Source organism: Sebastes fasciatus, chromosome 9 (genome assembly GCF_043250625.1).
Source record: "Sebastes fasciatus isolate fSebFas1 chromosome 9, fSebFas1.pri, whole genome shotgun sequence".
NCBI classification, from domain to species: Eukaryota; Metazoa; Chordata; class Actinopteri; order Perciformes; family Sebastidae; genus Sebastes; species Sebastes fasciatus.
In genome coordinates this window covers 24,211,755-24,231,960 of record NC_133803.1, presented here as the reverse complement: position 1 = coordinate 24,231,960, position 20,206 = coordinate 24,211,755, and the positions used below count along the sequence as shown (strand labels likewise).

The window sequence follows — 20,206 nt, the reverse complement described above, 5'->3', positions numbered from 1 at the left end:
ACAAATATATATTATTTTTCTTTATCATTTTCCGACAAAGAAATGCACTCTATTTTGTCATACATAGTAACATTGCGTATGTCTGGGGTCAATAAGTTATACCTCTTATGAACAAACTGTTCATAAAAACTGCTAAAAAAAAATAACATAAATCAAAATAGGCTTATTTGTGATTTGGGAGGGGTAGTGAACTTCAATCACAGATACAGTATAGGGCAGATCCATTGTATTTAACTGTGTTTTTACAGCTGAGACCTGTTTATAAGTAGTTCTCATAAAATTAGAAAAGTATCAAAGTGATAAAACACTGTTTTATTTTGTAGCTGGTAAATAAGGATCTGGGTGGAACATAATCTGTGCACATTTACTGTGTACAATTTTTAGCTATTTGCACTTAACTTGAGTATTTTCATTTCATGCTTCACTACATTTTAGAGGAAAATATTGTACTTTTTCCCTCCGCTACATTTATCTGACAGCTGCAGATTAAGAATGTACATACAAAACCTGTAATCACATCATAAAAGATGTAAAACCATAATAGATTTTTCTATCCAATAAGTACTTAAAAATGTACTCTCCTCCAACCTGCTAAATGCTGCTTAAGCATTTATGCATTGTAATAATACAAAGCTGACAGGGGACCACTCTACAGGGACCAATGAGTGATTTTAAAGTGCATTAAGCAAATAAAACTTATGAATGCAGCACTTTCTTACTCATAATGGAATATTTCTACAGTGTGCTACTTTTGCTTAAAGGACCGTAAATATTGTTCCTGAATAACCTGAAAAATGCTCATATAAACACCAGAACTTCCAAAATATGTTGATTTAATTTACAATACGATATGATAAGATACAACTTTATTGTCAGTTTGCACTGAAATTCATTTTGCATCCATAGGCAGCTCAGTTTGAGAAAAAGTACACATACAATAGACATACTGTTACCATAGACAGACAGACAAGTAAGACCCATCAGACAAAAAACAAAAGACATCACAATTATTCATACATAACCCATTAAAAAATTACCATCTGTCCTCTGGATTTACATGTCTTTAGCAGCACATTCATTATTATTTAGCAACAAAATGGGCTGATGGACAAAAGCCTTTTTTAGGAGGTAAAAAGGATACAGGATTTGTTCAGCCACTTCCAAAACAGCACAACAAATATGATTTTCTTTTTTTCCAGGCTCTAGTGTCCCAGTAGAAATTAGAATACAGTCACTTCTCCCAGTCTTTCCTCTGCATGGGACACACAGACAGACAGACAGACAGAGACAGAGGCCATGCAGGCAGGCCGAGCTGAGGAAATAGGCGCAGTGTGAAGGAGACGGCCTGGGCGCTTCTTATTGTTATCTAACGGGATCAGGGCGCATCTTCAAAAGCTTCAGAGATAAAGAGCTCCACCAGGCTGAAGGGACTCCTGCCTCCACAGCGACAGATCACCGATAAAGGAGACAACCAGGCTCTGCCTCTTATCTGCTTTGTCATATAACTAAACGATCAGTTTAGCAGGCATTGTCCCAGAGCTGCTGCATGCGGAGATATCTCTCCAAGACGCGCAGCAGGCTGGTTATAGTCGGTTTATTTGGCAGCTATAATGGACATGATGTGATACTGTCAGTCATCATGTTAACACTTTACTGAACTGAACATTCAAAGCCAATGAAAAGTGTTTTACTCTATAGTGGTTTAATTAAAGGTCCCTTATTATAAAAAAAAAAAAGGTGAGATTTTCATGTTTTTTTTATTATAAAGCAGGCTTAAAGGTCCCATATTGTAAAAAGTGATATTTTCATGTATGTTATACTATAAAGCAGGTTTAAGTGCTATATAAATACTGTGAAAGTATCAAAACACGCAATCCATGGAGAAATACACAAAGCCCGTATTCAGAAATTGTGCGTTTGAAACAAGCCGTTAGGATTTCTGTCCGTTTGTGATGTCACAAATATACAATATTTAGACCATTTCACAGTTTTAAACATAAATATACTAAATGTGTCCCAGTTTAATTCCTGTTGCAGTGTATGTGAACGACATCAGCTGACAGGATGTAAACATGGACCCAAGCTGTTTGCTAGCAATGCAATTTTGTTGCCATTCCGTTGAAATGCGCTAAAACGGAGCGTTTCAGACAGAGCGTGAATACAGGTAAATTCAGACAGACAGTATTAGAAAAATAAAGTGTTTTTAGAACATTAAAGCATGTTAACATGTTCTAGTAGAAACCCAAAATAAAAGCAGGAACCTGAAAATGAGCATGATATGTCCCCTTTAAGTACTATATAAATACTGTGAAAATATCGAAACACTCAATCCACAGGGAAATACACACAGCCCGTATTCAGAAAACTCTTCATTTGAAACAAGCTGTCAGGATTTCTGTCCATTTGTGATGTCACAAATATACAATATTTAGACCCTTTACACAGATTTAAACGTAAACATTCTAAATGTGTCTCAGTTTATTTCCTGGTTGCAGTGTATGTGAATGTCATCAGCTGACAGGAAGTACATATGGACCCAAACTTTTGCCTATAGCAATGAAATTCTGTTGCAATATCGTCGCAATTCCGATGAAATGCGCTAAAATGGAGCATTTAAGACAGAGGGTAAATACAGGCATATTCAGGCCGACGCTATGAGGAAAATAAAGGTTTTTTTTAACATTACATTATGTAAACATGTTCTACACTGTAAAAAAAAGTGTAAAATAACGGACATTTTCCGGCAGCAGGGGCGCCAGAAAATGTCTGTTAAAAAACGGAAAAATACTGTCCATTAATTAACATAAATAAACTGTTAAAAAAAACAGTAATTATCTTTATATAATTAGCCTTTATTACTGTAATTTTACAAGAAATATTTTACTTTTAACATATATTTATTGTTAGAATAGTTATACACCGTAAATCTAAGACCATTTACATATAAATCAGAAATGAAACATGGAATTTTACGTTGCAAAAGTCCAAATTTACATTAACTCAGAAGTTTTGCAAAACAAATCTGTATTTTTACAAGAAATATTTTTAGAATTCCATGAAATCCTTTTCTTCTAACATAAATTCATTGTTAAAATACAGTCATAAACCTCTAAAAAACAGAATAATTATCTTTAAAAATTATCAAGAAAAGCTTAAATACAGATAATTACGATTGTGATTACAAAAAATACTGTAAATCTAAGACCATTTACAAATAAATCACAAATGAAACATGTCCTTTTTTAAAAAAAAAAAAATCAGTCATTTTGAAATACAGACACAAAATGTAAAATTTCTTGAATTTTTTTTTTTTTTTTACAGTGTACATATGGACCCAAACTGTTGCCAAGCAACGCAATTCTGTTGCAATGTCGTAGCAATTCCGTCGAAATGCACTAAAATGGAGCGTTTAAGACAGAGGGGTAAATACAGGCATATTCAGGTATGAGGAAAATAAAGTTGTTTTTTTAACATTACAGGATGTAAACATGTTCTAGTAGAAACACAAAATACAAGTATGATGCTGAAAATGAGCATGATATGGGACCTTTAATATAATATGTATATAATATGTGCAGCCTTTGAGCCAGTTTAAGGATTACCTCATCATCCTTCTGTGGGCTTGTTTGCGCTCCAGGCTCTCCATCTCGCTTCCTCGCAGCTTGTTTTAGCATATTTACATGTGAACGGGCCGACAATCAGCTTTTAATTGTGTTGCTACTGTAATACCTTTGATCTGTAATGTTTGAAGCGCCTGTGTGCCAAATGCTGGCTGTTGGGTAGCCGGTGCCAGCACTCACCGGGGTGTCACAGACATGTCAATACGAAACCGTCCACAGGATTGACCCCATTTCACTAGAGGACAGAAGTGAACTGCAGATGGATCATTTAATACATATCAATGCATAATACATGGATCACTATTAGGATTAAGTACTCAAATCTGGAGCAGATCCTTAAATACTTAATTACTACAGATGTATGTCTGTAAGTATTTACATGATGTAAAAGCAATACTCCAAGTGCAAATCCTGCATTCAAATTAAATTGGCAACAAACTTCCAAAAATGAAAGCACTCACCATGCAGAATAGCCCATAATATATTCCTGGATTATATTACTCATGCATTAATATGTAAGCAGTATACTTGTTGCAGTTTGGTCGAGGTGGATTTGGGAAGTTTAATCTGTAACCAAACACCATATATTTCATAAAATGGTCGTGTTTTTTTGTGTAGCACAGATCAATCTCATACATGGATCAATGATAGGATTAAGTTCTCAAATTTGGAGCTGCGCCTTAAATACTTAATTACTAAAGATATATATCATATTAGCCATGTGGTGGAAGATCATTGTTTACTGATGTAAAAGCAAAAACACTCCATTGCAAGTCATTAAAATTTCACTTAAAAGTGAAAGTACTGACAAAAAAATCTACTTTTCAAAGATGAAACTACTCACCATGCAGAACAACCCATGCTATTATAATAATATATTGCTGGAATATATTACTGATGCATTAATATGTAAGCAGAACTTGTTGTAGTTGTTCGAGGTGGATTTGGGTAGTTTTATCTATAATAAAGCACCATATTTCATAAACTGTATTGAAATAAAAGTAATTATGGTTGTGAAATAAATATAGTGGAGTACAAAAAAATAGCTCCTGACATGTAGTAAAGTAGACTCAAGTCGAATGCAAGTACCTCAAAATCCAAACTATATTGTTAAACTCTTCATATGGAGATAGAGATAAGATCAGTCATGAACAAAATAAGTTTTATTGTTTACAATGAGAACCCTTAACTGAGCCTCTTCACACATTTCCTCCGGTGCTCCTGTATGCATCAGCAGCAGCAACATGAAAGCAGGTCTCCACCTCATACAGCTGTTTCTGCAGAGCCTCCTGGTTTCAGTATGAGGGCGGACAAATGTATGAGCTCAGGAGGTTTCTCACAGACTCAGCGGCGCCAGGTCTTCACACACTCACAGGATATGTAAAGACTTCAATAACGAGCCATTAACCCCTAATCATCGGGATCGATCAGGCGTTAACAAGGGCCAATACATATGCAAATTGAAGTGAGGGCCCTATAAAAGCTGACCCTGGCTAGAGGCTGCTACCACACACTCCCTCTGACATTTGGAGGTTTCACAGGTCACTGAACAAACAGCACTGCAAAACATGGTGAAATACTTTTCTGTGGACTGGCTGGCCCAGAGCCATCAACACACCACACTGACCGAGGACCACGATGCTGGCACGGATACTGCTCCGACCTGCAGACCTCATATCCCCTGCATGGTGCAGCCGCGACCACCGACTCTTGGCAAGAGTTACCTGCAGCTAAAACCCAAAGCACCAAAGCTCGCTGAGCACATGGAGCCAGAGAGCAGCGGGCTCGACTCCAGCCTGGACTCACCTCTTCACCCAACAAGCTGCTCCTCGCCAAGTAAGTAGTATACTATACAACTCTTAGACTTTAAACCAATGATTCAGTCTTTACGCACAAGCAGTGTGGTTAGCCTGCAACTCCTAAAAAGTTATGGTATAGTATGTCGGAAAAAAAGTCATAGCTTAGTATGTTGAAAAAAGTCATAGTATAGTTTGTTGAAAAAAACTCATAAAAATGTCATAGTATAGTATGTTGACAGTCATAGTAAAGTGATAGTATACTATACTATGACTTTTTTTCGACATAGTATACTATGACTTTTTGTTTACATACTATACTGTGGCTTCCTTTTAATCTTTTTTCGACATACTATACTATGACTTTTTTCGACATAATATACTATGCAACTCCTAACCAGAAACTAATAGTTCAGTCTTTATGCACAAGCAGTTTGGTTAGCCTGCAACTCCTAAAAAGTTATGGTATAGTATGTCGAAAAAAAGTCATAAAAAGTCATAGTATAGTATAGTATGTCGAAAGAAAAATTCATAGTAAAGTGATTGTATACTATACTATGACTTTTTTTTTGACATACTATACTATGACTTTTTTCATCGCTTTTTTGATGCATTCTGTGGCTTCCTTTTAATCTTTTTTTCGTCATACTATACTATGCAACTCCTAACTTGTAACCAATAATCCAGTCTTTACGCACAAGCAGTATAGGCCTATTTGTAACCAGAGTTTTCCTCCCTTCAGTTTCAGAAACCAGCGGGTATTCCTCCGGGTACGAGAGCGAGGCTGCGTCCTCTGAGTGCCTCTCTGTGGATGAAGGAAGCGACCTGGAGAGAGACGGACCGCAGCGTCGAGTGCGCACAAAGTTCACCGCCGAGCAGATCAGCAAACTGGAGAAGATCTTCAACAAGCACAAGTACCTGGATGCTGGAGAGAGAGTGAAGACGGCGCAGAAGTTGAACCTCTCAGAAACTCAGGTAAGACAAGACTCCCAGTGAAAACAAATCCTTATAATAACATTTAGTGACAGGAATTCAACAGTATTAACCTGTTATTGCTAAAAACAGTGCTTTACTGTTAATACAAAAGAAAACCTGTTAAATTAGGCTCATAGGTCACTGAACTATAATGCATTCTTAAAAAACAGCACTTTACTGCTGATCAACTGTCTAAAGTATCATCAGTAACAGTTTCATGCAGTATTTGTTGAATTCTGGGACCTGATCTGCATATGTGAGGCTTGTACATTGTACATGATTGTAAAATCAGTGAATTAGCTCCGTTCTTCACTCACATGTTGTTATGGTTTGCATTCTGTGCTTGTAGCCAGCTAGAGACAGACATTTGGGGAAAAGTGTCAACAAGTCTATTATAGCCTTTTTCCTAACAAGTGCCTTTAATTGTATTTAGTGTGACTATTCCTATGTCTGTAACCTGCTAAGTCTATTCATCTAGGCAAAAAATAATGTTTATTAAAATGTATGTAAAAAATACAACATAAATAGTGCAGTAAAACAAATCAGTAAGATAATGTAAAAGAAAGGTGAAAAACAGCTATATAATGTATCTTTAAACAGTAAATTAACTGTAAAATACTGTGAAATTAATTAAAAAAACACAGTATTTTTCATTAACAGTACAAAGCTGTAAATTTCAGCGACAGTATAATAATGTTAATCTTACGGTAACGTAAAGGCAACCATGCTGCCAGTTCTTTACTGTTATTTTACTGGGAAATTCTTAACAGTGTACTAACTGTATTTTTTTTGCTTTCTCTCAGGTGAGGACCTGGTTCCAGAACAGGAGGATGAAGCTGAAACGAGAGGTGCAGGACTACCTCGCTCCTCAAATGCCACCGGTGATGTTCCAGCATCTGCCCCCAGTTCAGTACCACAGCGTGGCCGGACAGCGACACCACTACCCGGCCACTGGCCCAAACTTCTACCCGCTGCCCGTCCAGCAGCTGGTCCAGATGTGCCCTCACCAGCCTCCTCCTCATCTGATGATCCACAACCCTCATTTCTACTGAGGAGCTGTCAGAGACTTTTTCCGACTGAAACACTTAAAATCTAAACAAAGTACAATCCAGAGTTTATTTGATGTGTGATTTTTATAATATTTTATATAAAAGTTGTATATATAATTTATATAAAGAAAAATCTATTTATCATTGAATAAAGTTTATCTTATACTGCAGCACTGGACTCTTTGCTTTGTTTTGCATACATAACATCTAAGCTATTAGATGCAGGCCTATAGCTCTTCAACAACACTGGATATCTTAAAGGTCCCATATCATAAAAAAGTGAGATTTTCATGTTTTTTTTTATTATAAAGCAGGCTTAAGTCCTATATAAATATTGTGAAAATATCGAAATGCTCATTCCACAGGGAAATACACACAGCCCGTATTCAGAAGATCTGCATTTGAAACAAGCTGTCAAAATTTCTGCCCATTTGTGATGTCACGAATATACAATATTTAGACCCTTTACCCAGTTTTAAACATAAACATTCTAAATGTGTCCCAGTTTATTCCTGGTTGCAGTGTATGTGAATGTCATCAACTGACAGGAAGTACACATGGACCCAAGCTGTTGTGTAGCAATGCAATCCTGTTGCAATTCCGTTAAAATGCACTAAAACGGAGCGTTTCAGACAGAGGGTAAATACAGGCATATTCAGGCTGACAGTATGAGGAAAATAACGTTTTTTTTAACATTACAGCATGTAAACATGTTCTAGTAGAAACCCAAAATACAAGTATGCACCTGAAAATGAGCATAATATGGGATCTTTAAAGATAAAGGTGATGATCTTATCTCTATTGCAGGATTAGTTCAACATGAATAGATCATCCTGTCTTTCATCTCAAGGCGGGAGGAGGTTTAGAGATAAAGATGGGAGTTGACCATTGAGGTTATCACAACTCATTGTATGGATCTCATATCATGAGGCCAAAGCCCAATTCATGTCAACAAATCATAATAAATTAAATCACTGAAGACTGCATACTGTCAAAAAGAAAAAGAAAAATTCTTATTGAGCGTCACATACAGTCACTTTGGTTTCCCCCCTTACCTGTCAACAAAGACTGACCATATGCTCTGCTTTCATTCATGCCTTGTTCGTCCCCATCTCTGCACTTCAAACAGCCAGCTAACTGGGAGATCATGGTCAACAATTAGTCCAAATTAAGCCGCTCATTGATGAGTTTACACCTCCAGCAGGAGCCCTCCGGCTTGGCTCCAGAGAGTCTGGGGTCTTTGTGTGGCCGAAGAATCTGATCTCTGGTTTGAAGTCTGAGGCCAGCAGTTAAAACCTGATTATATGATGAGATCTGGAGATAGACACACTTTAAGGTAATTAAAAGATCATAGAGGTCTGCAGTTTACTTCTATGCATTATTTGGCTCAGAGCATTTTTTCTTTCTTTTTTAAATATAATTTGGTAGATACAATTAGGATAACACAATTTTGCTGTAGCCTAAATGATTAATTTGAAAACAATAGAATCACCGTTGTGCTTTGAGCCATAGGTTACCTGTTTGTATGGCGTTTGAAGTTGCCCAGAGGCTCCTCAGCAAATGTCTCATTCAAATCAGTCAACAAACATCAAAAGGGAACTTTCTCACTTTCTGACTTTCTGGTGTCACACCCACCCACCCAGTCCCACCATAACAAAGACTTCATCACCAGGTTGCTTGATGCTCAGACAGCTGGGTGCTCCTGTCTGCTACTGCAAAAAGCCAGTCACAGATTTGACAGCCAGATTTGAGACATTTTAATTATTATTTTTTTTAATTATATCAGAGATAGAGCAGTGAGAGTAAGTTTTGGCATCAAAAATAAAATTTTGTACAGTAAAAGGAAACATTGGCACTGAAAAAACACAACACAGGCATTACAAATATATATATTTTTGTTTATTTTAATTTTTTGCATTGTGAAATATTTTTCAATGACTATAATATGATTTTTCAGTTATTGTTTAGACCTTTGTTTTCCAACATTTTTCAAACTTTCTTTTTCAAACTTTTTTTTTCAGACATTTATCCAGTCTTTTTTTTCACATTTTTCAGACTTTTTTTTACGGACATTTTTTTTTTTTTTTACCTTTTTCAGTTATTGTTTAGACCTTTGTTTTCCAACATTTTTCAAACTTTTTTTTTCAGACATTTTTCCATCTTTTTTTTCACCTTCATCAGACATTTTTCAGACTTTTTTTTACGGACATTTTTTCAGACATTTTTTTTTTTTTTTTTTACCTTTTTCAGTTATTGTTTAGACCTTTGTTTTCCAAAATTTTTCAAACTTTCTTTTTCAAACTTTTTTTCCAGACATTTTTCCAGTTTTTTTTTTTCACCATTTTCAGACATTTTTCAGACTTTTTTTTGCGGACATTTTTATGATTTTTTTTTTTTCAATATACTTTACTATGACTGTTTTTCGTCACACTAAACTTTTTTCGACATACTATATGACTTTTTTTTCGACACACTATACTATGACTTTTTTTTTGGACATACTGTACTATGACTTTTGTTTTACTTTTTTCGACATACTAAACTTTGATTTTTTATGACTTTTTTTTTCGATATACTCTATGACTTTTTTTCAACATACTAAACTTTGATTTTTTTTTCGACATACTATGACTTTTTTTTTATTTTTACTTTTTCTGGACTTACAATGCTATTTTTTTCAACATGCTTTAAAAAAAATTATACTGCCTTTTTTTTCGAGATTCTATACTATGACTTTTTTTTTTTTTTTTACATTTTTGACATACTATACGATAGTACTATAATATAGTATATATATATATATTAAAAAAAAAGAGTTGTAAATTGTATGTCAAAATTACTTTTATTGGCCAAGTGCGTGTGCACACACAAGGAATTTGACCCATGAATTTCTAATTATGTACTCAGAAATATAAACAGCACCAAGGGGTAAGGAATTTGTGTATTTACAAATATTAAATTAATATATATAGGAAGCAACAATGACCAGTAATAAAATAAGATAAAACGTCTTTATAGAAGTCAAGTATTCTGTAAGTTGTAAACAATACAAATAGTGCAAAGAAACAAATAATGAATGGATATACATAGTCTGAATGATTATGTACAGTATGTACATTTAAATATATATGACAAAAAAAGACATTGACTGGATATGGATATTGGATTGGATATTGACAATGTATGACTTATTTAACTGTTCATCAGAGTGACGGCCTGTGGGAAGAAACTGTTCTTGTGCCTGGTTGTTTTGGCGTACAGTGTTCTGTAGCGCGTAACAGAGGGGAGAAGTTAAAACAGGTTATGTCCAGGGTGTGAAGGATCTGCAGTGACGTCAGTGTGTTCCCTGATTCTGGAGGTGTCCTGGATGGAGGGAAGACTGGCACCAATAATTTTCTCTGTAGTCTGTTCTGGTCATGTTTGGTGGCTTTGCCAAACCACACAGTGATGGATGTGCAGAGAAAAGACTGGATTATTGCAGTGTAGAAATGAGTCAGCAGCAGGCAGGTTGAACTTCCTGAGATGGGGCAGAAATGTCACAAAAAAACACATTAGAGTACACCATAAAACAGTCAATATTATAAGTTGATAAAGGTTATACAATTAAAGGTCATATTGTACTAAGACTTTTTTTTTTTTTTACTTTTTTCGACATGCTATAGGATATGACTTTTTTTCGACATGCTATACTATGACTTTTTGTACTTTTTTCGACATACATACTATGACTTTTTTTTCGAAAATAAATCATATTATGTATGTTGAAAAAAGTACAAAAAGTCATAGTTTGTATGTCGAAAACAGTAAAAATAAAAATAAATTCATAGTAGTATGTCGAAAAAAGTAAAAAAAACAAAAAAATCATAGTATTGTACACCATAAAAAATGTGTGCGGTAAAAATGTCAGTAAAAAAGTAAAAAAAAATGTCATAGTATGTTGAAAAAAGTCATCGTATAGTATGTTTGAAAAAAGTCATAGTACAGTATGGTGATAAAAGTCATAGTATAGTATGTAGAAAAAATAATAGTATGTATGTCGAAAATTGTCACAAAAAGTCGGTATTATAAGTTATGGTATAGTATGTCGAGAAAAGGCAATAAAAAAATAGAAAAGATGTATTAGTATGCCATAAAAATGTCAAAAAATATTAGAATATAGTTCACTTTTCCTGTGCAGCCCTTAATCATTTGCTGGCTCCCTAAATAAGCACTGCGTCAACAAAAGTTTTAGAAAGCCTTTTGTAGAATTTCTATGTAAATGTGATGCAAATTCTTAAATCAACCTTCTCTTCTTTTCTCCCCAGATGAGTGCAGAGTTTCCAGACTGAGAATGACGGATTTTCTCCACTCACTTCACCTCTGCCTTTGTCTTCTACTTTTAATGTATTCAGAGGGCTCATAAGGGGTCATTCATTTCTGCCGCATTTTCAATAAAAATCGTATTAAAATTTGTGGCATTTTTATGGCATACTTTACATATTACATATTTGATGACATGATATACTGTACTATGATTTTTTTAATTACATTTTTATGACTATTGGCATACTCTACTATGCTATGACATTTTTGTAGCATACTATACCATGGCATTTTTTTACCACATTTTATGGCATTATCATGGCATACAATATTATGACATTTTTATGTCATACTATAATACAACATTTTATGACTTTCATGGCATACTATGACTTTTCTAATGACATTTTATATCTTTTTATTACATTTTTATGGCAAACTATACTATATAGTATAGTATCTCAGGTTCAACAAACTAAACTAATCCCACTTTCTGAAACCGGATGTTGTTCAGGAGCCTGTTCCTTTGTCGCTTCCGCTCAGTGCTCCTCCACAGGCGGTGGTGATTTCCTCTGACAATAACAGCAGCAAAAGTATAACAAAAAGTGATATAAAGAGCAGTTCAGCCTCTGACTGACCTCATAATTCACAAGAAACTCCAGTTCTTTCTGTTGTTTTCCTTCAGTCTCTGTAGATCCATGCTCTCTACTTTCACATCTCTTCCTTTTCTTCTTCTTCGAGGTCCTATTTGCCTTCTTCTTTGCCTGAACCAACCATGTCTGAACCACTAGAGTGCTTCACTGCTACCGCATTGCATTCGATAGGGAGCTGAAGCCACGCCCCTTCCGGTTGACCCCATTGATAGATACTGTAGATAGATAGATAGATAGATAGATAGATAGATAGATAGATAGATAGATAGATAGATAGTAACTTTATTGATCCCGAGGGGAAATTCAAGTTTCCAGCATCAGAGTTCCATAGTGCAAAACATGTTAGTAAAAAGGCAGTAAAAAAGTTAGTAGTGCAAAGTATAAAGTACAAAAAAAAATATACCAGATATAAAAATACAAGGAGATGAAGAAAACTGTTAAAACTGAATATAGTGCAGGGTAACAACTGAGATACACGACTATTAAAAAAAGTGAACATAGTGCAGAAGAGACTGTTAAAAATGAGTATAGTGCATTATTATATTATATTATAGGACCTTATTTCTTAAAAAAATATGAATGGTAGTCAATTGAGAGATAAAATAATAATTATAGAATTGTTTTTATCTCGTTTGAATTGCGCCATGAATCATACAAATAATTTTTTTTAATTGAATACATAATTTTTCAACTCAAGAAAGTTGCAGTTTGTTGTAGGTTTTTTTTCTAATACTTTATTTCAAAAGTTCAATACAGTAGATTAATTAACATTTTTCATTACAATTCTGCTAATATATTTTAAAGTATAAAAATAATATAAAAATAATATAAATTATACAACAAAAGATGAATAAAAAAAGACAAAATAAGAAACAAACAAACAATCGGGGTCTGTTAAACAATTGGAATAAATTTGAAATGTCTAAACAATGTAATCGTTTTTGCCCATTAAGAATTTTTTTGAGTTTTGAATTTTCAATCATAATCAAATATGTTGTAAAATCAGTATCTTTAAAAATATAAAACTAGGGTATTCTTTTAAGCCATATAATATTAAGTATATAATATTTTGCTGAGATAATAATTAAATTAATTATGTAAATTTCATCTAACAAAAAACTGGGATTGTTAAAAGGTTGTAATATCAAAAAAAAAAATCAAAAAAATAATGAATGTCAGCATAAAAAACTGAAATTATCATTGCAAAACATCAGAATGCAAAAAAATATATAAAAATAAAATATTTTTAAAATGCCTGTGTTTTATTTTTCAGTACCAATATTTATTTTTTCTATGCCACATTTTTATTCTCAATGCTCAATAGATTTCGGCGTCAAAACACCAACATATGGCTAAAATATATGATTTAAAGTTGTTGGTATGTACATTTATATAGAGATTTGCAAACTCTGTGTTTTTTCGTACCTACCTCATGTCTTTGTGTACCTCATGTCTATCTATCTATCTATCTATATATCTGTGACATTTTATGGAACAGGGAATACTTTAAAATGTGAAATAGTTCTTTAATTGGGCTACATATATGAGATGATATTGTAGTTAACAGCCTTGTATTCATATGGGGGATATCAGTCTGAATCTCTTTATGCATATAGATCATTGAAGTCTTGATCTGCCAGCTAACTGATACTCAGACTTACCGGCGCCGGATCATCTCAGCCAGCCAATGGACGTGAGAAAAACCACAACCCAGCCTCTATTAACCTCAATTACAACCACCATCGAGTTTCTATCGTTCCGTCGAGATCCCTTTTACATATGCAAATAAAAGACGTGTGCTCCTCCTATATAGAGGCCACCAAAGAGTCACCAAAGAGGACAGCATTACGCACACATACCTTTGGGACGCACAGCTTGGATATACAAACATGGCAAACTTCTCTGTGGAATGGCTCTCCAAAAGTTATTACGCGCTTCATTCAGAAGTCCAAAGCGAAATGGAGGAATTTACAAAAGGATCAAGAAGCCAATCCTCTCCAACCTCACCAAACAGTAAGTCCAATGATAACTTTAAAGGTCCCATACCGTGCTCATTTTCAGGATCATACTTGTATTTGTGTTTCTACTAGAAAATGTTTACATGCTGTAATGTTAAAAAAAAATATATATTTTCCTCATTTTGTCTGCCTGAATATGCCTGTATTTACCCTCTGTCTTAAACGCTCCGTTTTAGTGCATTTCAACGAAATTGCAACAGAATTGTATTGCCTGGCAACAGTTTGTGTCCATGTTTACTTCCTGTCAGCTGATGTTATTTACATTACACTGCAAAAAGGAATAAACTGGAACACATTGAGAATGTTTATGTTTAAAACCGTGTAATGGTCTAAATATTGTTTATTCGTGACATCACAAATGGACGGAAATTCTGACGGCTTGTTTCAAACGCACAATTTCTGAATACGGGCAGTGTGTATTTCTCTGTATATAGAACGCTTCGATACTCTCACAGTATTTATATATCACTTAAACCTGCTTTATAATATAAAAGACGTACAATATTACAATATGGGACCTTCAAGGGGTGGAGATGGACAGGTCTTTGTGTAGATTATTGATTTTTAGAGCTGAATTAATTAAAAAACCCTCATGTTCTTCTTCCCTCCAGATAGTTGTGGAGACTCTTCTGGGTGTGAGAGCGAGGTGGGTGATGACAGCGAGGGAGAGGCCACCCTGCTGCAACGAAGGATGAGGACCAAGTTCACCTCCGAGCAAATCATCAAACTGGAGAATGCCTTCAGCAAGCACAGATACCTGGGTGCCATGCAGAGGAGGAAGATAGCTGAGAAGCTGGACCTCTCCGAAACTCAGGTGGGTTTGAGGCAGTGGTCGCAGTGAGGCCTTTGGTGACATTGCGAGTGGTCTCCTATTTAATAGTTTGGGTTCACAACCAGCACTGCTCCCAGTAGACCACTTGCACACCAGAAAACTGACAATAACCTGATATTTTCAGGTGGAATTTCATTTAATTCTCACTGTGCGATATCATTTTCCACTTGTGCAATTTTGTTAGTAATCAGTTTATTGTCAATACTGCATAGTCATCATACTCCTAGTCATCATAATTCATAACTGAGCATATTTGTTAATGTCTGCCTTGTGTTCTCCAGGTGAAAACGTGGTTCCAGAACAGGAGGATGAAGCTGAAACGGGAGGTGCAGGACCACCTTTGTCCCGGGTTCCTGTCCGTCCCTGCCTCTCTGCTGCCTCCTCCTCCTCTGCTGTTTCAGCACCCCATCCTGAGTGGACAGCTCCCTCCGGCTCCCTCCTTCTACCAGCAGCTGCAGCCGCTCCACAGCTCGACCCTGCCGGCTGCTCTGCAACAGCAGCACCGCTCCCACCTCCACCTCCACCTCCACCCTGCCATCATGCCTCTTCCACACTACTACTGAATTTCTATCTGCAACACCAAAAAACATATTGTCTAGAATCTAGATATGTTTCCATTTCCCTCTCTAGAAGAGGGGTTTAAAAAGTTATTAATATAATTGCTTTTAATATATCTGAAGCACTATTGATGTATGTATGATTTTAAATAATGTAAATGTATTTGCTGCAAATATTATATTCTCTATGTTAAAAAATAAAACAGAATTAAAGACTACAAACTGCCTCTTCGCTTCTTCATCTTTCAATCAAAAGTACTTGGAATATTGACAATATTTTCTTCAGTTGTTACACTTGCATGCAGTATTATATTACAAATACATATTTCACAACATCTAAAATTTGTTTTTGAGTTATGACATAGCCTATATATGTACTTTTGTCTGAGGGGACTTTGAAATCATAAGGAATCATCACTTTACCTTCATTTACCTTTATATACTTTACATACTGTTTTACAAACTGTTACACCTCTCTATGTGTGTGTATATTTATGCATACATATTTACTACTCTATACATACTACATTCATGTTTACACCTCTGTATACTTGTAGTACTTCTCATTATTACATACTACATTCCTGTTTACACTGCTGTATATATACTTGTAGTACTTCTCATTACACATCTGTGTACATATACTACTTCTCATCATGCATATACATACTACATCCTGTTTACATTAAATTTTCCAATCTGAAATACTGTCTTCAACAAAATTACAAATTTACATTTACATGATTTTATATTTACTTATGTTGATATTTATTTTAATTGCACTAGTTTTTACTTTTACTTGTGTAATTTCCCCTTTTATATATATACTTATTTTATGAGCATTGTTGAAGGAACCTGCAAACCAAAGATTTTCATTTGCTGGAATCGACATAATATGACAAATAAAGAGCCTTGAGAAATATTTGCACATGCACATTTTAAAATGGGGGATCTGATTTGCATCAAAGCCACTATACTAAACCAGGAGATCCAGTTTCCATCTGTTGAAACGTTTATATCAACTTTAACAAAAAGGAACAAATGGCGCAGTTCCTGTTTCCACCATATTGCGACCGTGTTTCTGTCTCTCTTCATCCTTTATCCTGTGGAGAGTGGTCATAGAGGATCATATAAGCAAGTATTTGTTAGAATAAACCGGTTTGGGTATCATCATAGGGCCTGACCAGCCTGTCTCTCCATCATGTGAAGAAAAAAAAAATGCTGCAGGCAAATATTTTCCTTTTGGCGTCCGGTGGCTCCAAGCTGTGATGTCTCTCTGCTGGCTGTAGATTTGCATCTTCAAAGGGACATCAAAGCGAAGGTAACAGCCACATCATTGAGATCCATTGAGCTCTATTGTCTCCAGATTGAACACTTCGCACCTAGTTGAGAGACGCTGAAGGACGGCGCCCTCCAGTCTGAACCAGAGGTGCATATTGCCTCACGTTAAAGTCATTAGGTGGCACCAGCTAAATGGTTAACTGATTGAGTCAATCTGTCATAAAGAGGCTTGTTCACTTATGAGATTCTGAATAAAATACCTGCTGGTGGAGTGATTACATTCACTGCAGGTTATCAGACTCTGACATATGCTGTGTCAGTCAGCTCTGGTTCTCCTTTCCTTTGGTAGGTGTTTTATGATTCAAAGCAGGATTTCAGCAGGCACTCCTCTGCATATACAAGCAGATCTAAAAGAAAAATAAATACTGACACCTCCCACCAGGAGGCACAATTATCAAAGGAGACGATTAGGATTCCATGCATCAGTAACTACTATAATGAGAAGAACATTATTCATTTAAAGGCTTACTGGACCATATATCCATTTATGCAGCGCCTTCTATACAAAGCACCAGGCCTCCTCAGTCTGCTGCATTAACCGGGACAGTTCCTGACAGTAAATGGCAACATGAGCATTAATAAATGATCCATTGTGAGAGGGGCAAGAGAATCGGTGACATGAATGACAATGAGTGTTTCAGCTGATCCTTTGGAGTCAGGTGAGTGGCCGCGGGTGGAGAGGTGCGAGCGGTATCTACTGAGAGTTGCAGCTGGATGGCAGCAGACAGGCTGGAGCCACAGCTAGATGATGGGGAGAGGTCAAAGGTTGTTCACATGTTCAGCCGAGAGAGACGCTAATGAGATCTGCAACATCAACTGGTGATTATAGTGATAGAATCAAGCTTATATGGCTGTCAGGGAAATTATTTCAACTCTCCTATATGTGGAATAAATTGTTTGTTTTTTTACAGTTATTCCCTGAAAACTCACAGATGGTGGTTTAATAATTCAAGTTGCCCTTTGTCAGTGGTGGACAGTAATGTGCTTAAGTATAATTTTGAGGTAGCTGTACTGAGAATTTCTATTTTATGTTGCTTTAAACTGCAATTCAGAGGGAAATATAGCACTTTTTTACAATAGTGCATTTATGTGAAGTACTTTGCAGGTTCAAATTGTACATTAAAAAACACATTTATGTAATATAGGGCTGCCCAAAGTTGGCCCGCCATCAGGTTAGATTTGGCCTGCCAGATGTTAGCTTGTCTGGAACGAGGCAAAATAATGCTCCAAAGTTAGGCCAAATTTTAGCGAGGAAAAACTGGCATGGCCATTTTCAAAGGTGTCCCTTGACCTCTGACCTCAAGATATGTGAATGAAAATGGGTTCTATGGGTACCCACGAGTCTCCCCAATACAGACATGTCCACTTTATGATAATCACATGCAGTTTGGGGCAAATCATAATCAAGTCAGCACACTGACACACTGACAGCTGTTGTTGCCTGCTGTGCTTGAGTTTGCCATGTTATGATTTGAGCATATTCTTTATGCTAAATGCAGTACCTGTGAGGGTTTCTGGACAATATTTGTCATTGTTTTGTGTTGTTAATTGATTTCCAATAATAAATATATACATACATTTGCAAAAAGCAAGCATATTTTCCACCCCCATGTTGATAAGAGTATTAAATACTTTACAAATCTCCCTTTAAGGTACATTTTGAACAGATAAATGTGTGATTAATTTGCGATTAATTGCGAGTAACTATGGATTTTGTTTTGGGCAAAAACATCCAGTTATTTGAATGCCGTGTAAATGTGTTATTTTCACCTATTCTAAAAATGGTGTGTTTCAATATTTCTGCATGCTGGCGTCCATAAACAGTCTTGGAATTGCATAAATTGTGTATCACTGGAAATGAGCCCAATTATATTCAGCAGGTGGGTTTTAAGGGGTTAACTATGTTAAAGCTAAAATAATATTCAATTAGGGGAACTAGGGATCCTCGTACCATTTTGCATCTTAACATTACGATACAATATATACTGTAGGTGTTTACTTTTGACCTGTAGCCCACCATTGAGTTTCAGTTTTGGTCCTCCAAGGGAAACAGTTTGGGCACCCCTGAATCAAAACCTTTTTGGCTCGTCACCCTCAAAAGCAGTATCAAGTTGAGCTCCTTGACACATTTCAGATGTCTATGAGTTTTTTTCAACCAAGGAGACATTTCCCCTCTAACCTTCTCAGATGGTTTCATTTATGTAAATAACTGCTTGAGGCCCAAAAATAAATGTATCTAATATTTCAAAAAGCAAAGATTCAATCCAAAGTTATAAAAAAGGAATTCAAAGTTGAGTAGCAGAGCATTTACCAGAAGTTTTTTCTTCTTTCCAAACCCATTAATCATCTCACTACCCGTCAGATTTATCTGGTGACCCCTCGGGTCAGAACCGCTGGACTAAACTACCTATATGTGTATGTAAAGCAGTTAAAACTAACTCCACCTGCAACAGTAAAGTGAAATAAATGCACTTACGCACCAACAATCTATAATATATCAGTCACAGTGTCCATTTTCCTGCAGACCTGATACTTTAAGCACATTTTGCTGCTAAGACTTTTACTGAAGTAGGATTTTGAATGCATAGCTTTAACTTGGAATAAAGTATTTATATATTGTCAGTACTCCCGAGTACTTCTTCCATAACTTCCTTTTGTTTCAATCTTTTCAATAAGAGTGAAATAGATAATTATATAGTATAATGACAGTCTTAGACTTGAAAACATATAAGAATAAATAGAGGCCTTAGTAGAGCTTAAGTTATTTGTTGGTGACACACCGGGCAGTTTTGACAATGCATAATGACAACACTTTTAGCGGCAGACAAAAAGGTGACGAAAAATGGTTAAAAATGTCTCGTTTTATGGGGTTAAAGCAGCAATACTGAGGCAAGTTCTTGGGCACTGTTGCCCATCAGAGTTACCCAAAAAAATGCCTAGTGTATCACCACCCTAAGTCATTTATGTGCAAGTAAAAATAAGAACAGTTAAAACGTCTGTATTGTCTTAACTTAAAGACCCCTTTACTTATAGTTTAAAAAGTCAGAATGCATAAATCCAGTA

The 20,206-nt window shown here is 35.6% G+C and overlaps 2 protein-coding genes across 2 annotated transcripts; both read left to right on the top strand.

Moving 5' to 3' along the window:
- The first annotated feature begins 4,280 nt into the window (after positions 1–4,280).
- Positions 4,281–7,604, top strand: vox (ventral homeobox). The gene is made up of 3 exons (XM_074645369.1): positions 4,281–5,456; positions 6,159–6,391; positions 7,195–7,604. The coding sequence occupies exons 1-3, from the start codon at positions 5,189–5,191 to the stop codon at positions 7,441–7,443; spliced, it is 750 nt and encodes a 249-aa protein (XP_074501470.1). The 5' UTR covers positions 4,281–5,188; the 3' UTR covers positions 7,444–7,604.
- Positions 7,605–14,013: 6,409 nt separating this feature from the next.
- On the top strand, positions 14,014–18,826 carry vent (ventral expressed homeobox). The gene is made up of 3 exons (XM_074646872.1): positions 14,014–14,408; positions 15,025–15,227; positions 15,527–18,826. The coding sequence occupies exons 1-3, from the start codon at positions 14,285–14,287 to the stop codon at positions 15,806–15,808; spliced, it is 609 nt and encodes a 202-aa protein (XP_074502973.1). The 5' UTR covers positions 14,014–14,284; the 3' UTR covers positions 15,809–18,826.
- The last annotated feature ends 1,380 nt before the right edge of the window (positions 18,827–20,206 follow it).